This window comes from Monoraphidium neglectum (genome assembly GCF_000611645.1).
Source record: "Monoraphidium neglectum strain SAG 48.87 unplaced genomic scaffold scaffold03602, whole genome shotgun sequence".
In the NCBI taxonomy this organism is placed as follows: Eukaryota; Viridiplantae; Chlorophyta; class Chlorophyceae; order Sphaeropleales; family Selenastraceae; genus Monoraphidium; species Monoraphidium neglectum.
The window spans coordinates 2,858-6,880 of NW_014010027.1; the positions used below are offsets into that span (position 1 = coordinate 2,858).

Below are 4,023 nucleotides of genomic sequence, written 5' to 3' on the forward strand. Positions count from 1 at the left end.
TCGCCGCGAGCCAGCACGCACGGGCCCGATCCAGCGGCTGCGAAAATGTGATTCAGCCAAATGGGTTGGCGCGTTGAGGGGGGGCGGCTGTGACTGGTAGCACGCTGGCCCTTGTCTTGCCAAATCCATCTGCGCTGCAACCTTGTCTGGGCACACCAGACGCACGCACGCCCACACACACACACACACACACACACACACACACACACACACACACACACACACACCGCACCTGTGCCTCTTGAAGCGAACCCTCATGACGCCCGCCTTGTCCTCACCCTGCCCCAGACCCCCCAGCAGCAGCGGGCGCCGCGGCTCCCAGTGCGTCACCAGCTCGCACGGCACGCCTGCGGCTCATCAGAGGGCGGCGGGTTGAAGGTGACGACCAGGCAGTCAGGTCGGCGGGTGCCACGGGGCACGCGCCTGGTCGGCGCCTGGCGGTCGCCTGGCGGTCGACCCGGGGTGCCGGCAGGGTGCGGGAGCAGGGGGAGAGGCGGCACGCCGCGCCCCCTGCCAATGCAGCCGGCCGCTACGGGATGAACACTCTCGCCAACACACACGCAAAGCCCCGGCACCCCTCGGAGAATCAGCCCCTGCGTCCCCGATTGCCGGTTGCAACCCCTGCGAAATCGAAACCGCCCTGCTCTCTCCAGAAAGCGCTCACCCTTGAACCTCATCCTGACGTACGTCCCCGCCTCGTGCCCCGCCATAGCCGCGCGCGTCCGCGGGTCGAGCGACGCGAGCGCGTCGCGCGTGGCCTGCGCGCGCTCCTGGATTTCCCGCTTCTGGGCGTCGAAAAATGACTCACCCTCGTCCGCCTTGCGCATGCCAGGTGGCGCAGATGCACCTGGAAGGGGGTGCCCAGATTCGGCAGGAGGGAGTGCGTGCGTGTGCGTGAGAGAGGGACCGCGGGCTGCTGACCTGGCAGGGTCGCATCTCGGGCGGTGATAGGGCTGGTGAAACAGGCGGCGAGAAGTTTGCTCGAGCTGCAGCAGTGTGCACGTACGTCTGTGACTCCAGAGGCGGGGGCCCTGCCGCCTCGCCGGCCCCGCGCCCCGCCAAACCCACCCTTGCGCCTGCGCCCCTGCCCGCCGCCCTCCTCCCCGTCCTCCTCCTCCTCGTCGCCGCCGCCGGCGCCGCCCTTGCCCGTCGCGGCGCGCGCGACCGCCTTGGCGCCGCCTGACGCATAGGTGGCCTCGAAGGCCGCCCTCTGGGCCAGCTTCTTCTGACGCAGCTCCTCGGCCTGTGAGGGGCAGAGGGTGGAGTGAGCTCTGAGGCCTCTGCTGCGATGGTCGAATTGTGAGGCTTGCAGAAGGACTGGAGGGCAACAGGTTGTGGCCGCCTCGTGTGCTGCTGGTCAGGTCTGGGAGGGGGCTCGGACCTGAGGCCCCTGACTGGCGTACAGACGGTATGGCGTGCTGCTGTATGCGCCGTGCGGCAGCCCTCTGCCTGAGCGCCCTCCACTCGCGCCCTGGCACCCCGCGTGCGCTTGCAACAACCCCCCTGAACCGCGCCCACCGTGGCCTCGGCAATCGCCTGCTGCGCCACCGCCGTCACTGCGTCCACGGCCCCGGCGCCGGCACCGCCCTTGCCGCCACTGAACTTGACGCCGGCCTCTACATCCTCGAAATCTCCGAAAACCTCGTCGTCGTCGTCGCCGCCGCCGCCATCCTCGGACCCCGAGTCGCCCTCGGGCCGCGCAGCCGCGCGGGCAGCGGCCGCCTCCCAGTCACCGGTGACAAACCTGGGGATTGGGGGCGGGCGAAGACGGTTCAGGTTGACATTGATGGCGAGAGGGGCGCGGCATCAGCAGTGACAGCAGGCTGCGCGCTGAGCTGCAAAGCGCCGCCCTTAGCGTGAGCTCAAAAGACCTTGCTTGTTTTTCTACAGTCAGGCGCTTCCTAGCGCTTTGCATGACCATCCCACGAGGCCAGGAAGGACAAAGGCCGATGGGACTTTTCCTCAAGCAATAACCTGACGCAGCCCTCACCTGTTTCTGAGGGCCTCGACCGCCTCCGCCTCCGCCCACCGCTCCTCCAGCTGCCTCGCGAGCAGCTGCCCGGCAGCCGCCGGGCGGCTGGTGTCCGGCCCATCGACGGGGTCGCCGCCGCCGCCGCCGCCGCCGGCCCTGGCGCCGCCGCCGGCCGCTGGCCCAGCGTGCTGCTCAGTGCTGCTGCGCCGCAGTCTAAACAGGTCCTCCCCATCGCTGTCATCATCGTCCCCCTCGTCCTCTTCCCCTCCGTCGCCCCCGCCCGCCTCGAATGCGCCGCGGCCCCGCTTCCGGCCGCCGCCGCTGTCCCCGCCGCCGCCCGCCGCGTCCGCGGTGGCCCTCTGGCCGTAGATCATGTCCCGCAGGTCGCGGCCGCGGGGGGCGAATACCGCGGACGCGCGCGCGGCCAGACCGGCCTTCCAGCGCGCGGCGCCGCCGATGCCCTCCTCCTCATCATCCTCATCCTCCTCCTCATCATCACCCTCGGACTCGTCATCATCATCTTCGGACCCGCCCTCGTCATCGCTGCCGCCGCCGCCAAAGCCGCCGAGCAGCGCCCGCATCTCGTCCGCTGCCGCCTGCCCGCCTTCCTCCTCCTCCTCGCCGCCGGCGCCGCCGCCGAACAGCGCGCGGCGCCGCAGGCGGCCGCCGTGCATCACGGGCTCCGACCCCGGCAGCCCCTTGCGCCGTGCGGGCGCGCCGCCGCCCGCCCCCTCCTCCTCCTCCTCCTCCTCCTCACTGCTGTCCCCCTCCTCCCCCTCCTCATCTGACCCCTCATCTTCCTCATCTCCCTCTGACCCCTCATCTTCCTCATCTTCCTCGTCCGACCCCCCGAGCTCTGCGCCGCCCCCAAACACGCGGATGCGGCTTCCCGCCAGCTTCTCGTCGATCGCCTCGCGGGCGCCCGCCAGCTGTCGCACCATCTGCTCGCCCTCCGCCGCCTCGAGCGTACCGCTCGGCGCGCCCGCGACCTGCGTGCCGGTCGTGGCGCCGCAGGTGGTGGTGTACTGCACCTGTCGGGCCGATGGGGGGCGGATTGGGTTTTGAGGGTGGAGGTACGGCGTCAGGAGGGAGGGGGTCGAACACCACACTGCTTTGCCCGGGCGCGATACCTCGACCCGCAATCCTACACGTGTGCACGCTGCGCAGTCACCTGAGACCCCAGTGCCCAAGCGACACACGTCCTTAGTTGCGTCGACACTCCAACACACCCAACAACGGACCCAGCGTCACCATTGCGAACCCCCCTTCCCACTGGGGCCGCCGCTCCCCAGGGCAGCCGCAAGTCCAGGCTCTCCGGGCACCCTCGACAGCAGCTGATCCCTCAACCCTCTTCCCCACCCCCCAAGCACCAGCCTGCCACAACGAACCCCATTATCCTCTCTCCCCCCAAAAGAACACCCCCAAAAACACAAGATACACCCTACCTTCCAGTCCGGGATGTCAATGTAGACGGCGTCCTTGTCATACAGCAGGCCGCCCGCGTCGCTCATGGGCGCATACAGCAGCCGGTCACGCTCCTTCAGCGTGCGGCGCCGCCCGGCCGCGGCGGCGCCGGCGGCGGACTCGGGGAGCGGGCAGGGGTCTGGCAGCGGGTCCAGCTCCTGGGGGCGTTTTTTTTTTGTGGGGGGGGGAGGGGATTTTTGGAGGTGGGGCGCCGTCTGCTGCAACAGCAGAAATCCAATCACTTGCAATGAAGTGGAATCAAAAACTCTGCATCTTGTGAGGGGGTCATTCGCACATGTAAAGCTGTTGATCAAGCTCACGCTCCGCCGCAAACCCCGGCCCGGCCCTACACATGCATGCGAGCCCACGCGCCCGTCTGGCCCGCCGCCTGCTGGCGCATGCCGAAAGGCCCCCCCCCCCACCTCGAGGCTGAAGTCCCCTACGCCTGCGATGTGCATGCGCTGCTCATGGCGCATGGGGGCGCCCCGCAGGTATCCGTACAGCACCACGTCCCTTGGGTTCAGGGGCAGGGGGTGAAAACAAGAGTGTGAGAAAACGTGGGGGTTGGGGGTGGGACGGGTGAGGGG

General features: G+C 69.1%; 1 protein-coding gene across 1 annotated transcript in view; it reads right to left on the reverse strand.

Moving 5' to 3' along the window:
• Positions 1-3,894, reverse strand: part of MNEG_13063 (putative Ribosome biogeneis protein BMS1 like protein) — a gene marked incomplete at both ends in the record, with an annotated part of 6,378 nt that extends 2,484 nt beyond the window's left edge. The window contains 7 exons of the mRNA XM_014038465.1: positions 233-347; positions 665-847; positions 1,069-1,243; positions 1,519-1,744; positions 1,991-3,003; positions 3,418-3,594; positions 3,859-3,894. Coding sequence (XP_013893919.1) covers positions 233-347; positions 665-847; positions 1,069-1,243; positions 1,519-1,744; positions 1,991-3,003; positions 3,418-3,594; positions 3,859-3,894 — 1,925 coding nt within the window. The remainder of the gene's footprint in view (positions 1-232; positions 348-664; positions 848-1,068; positions 1,244-1,518; positions 1,745-1,990; positions 3,004-3,417; positions 3,595-3,858) is intronic.
• Positions 3,895-4,023: the final 129 nt, after the last annotated feature.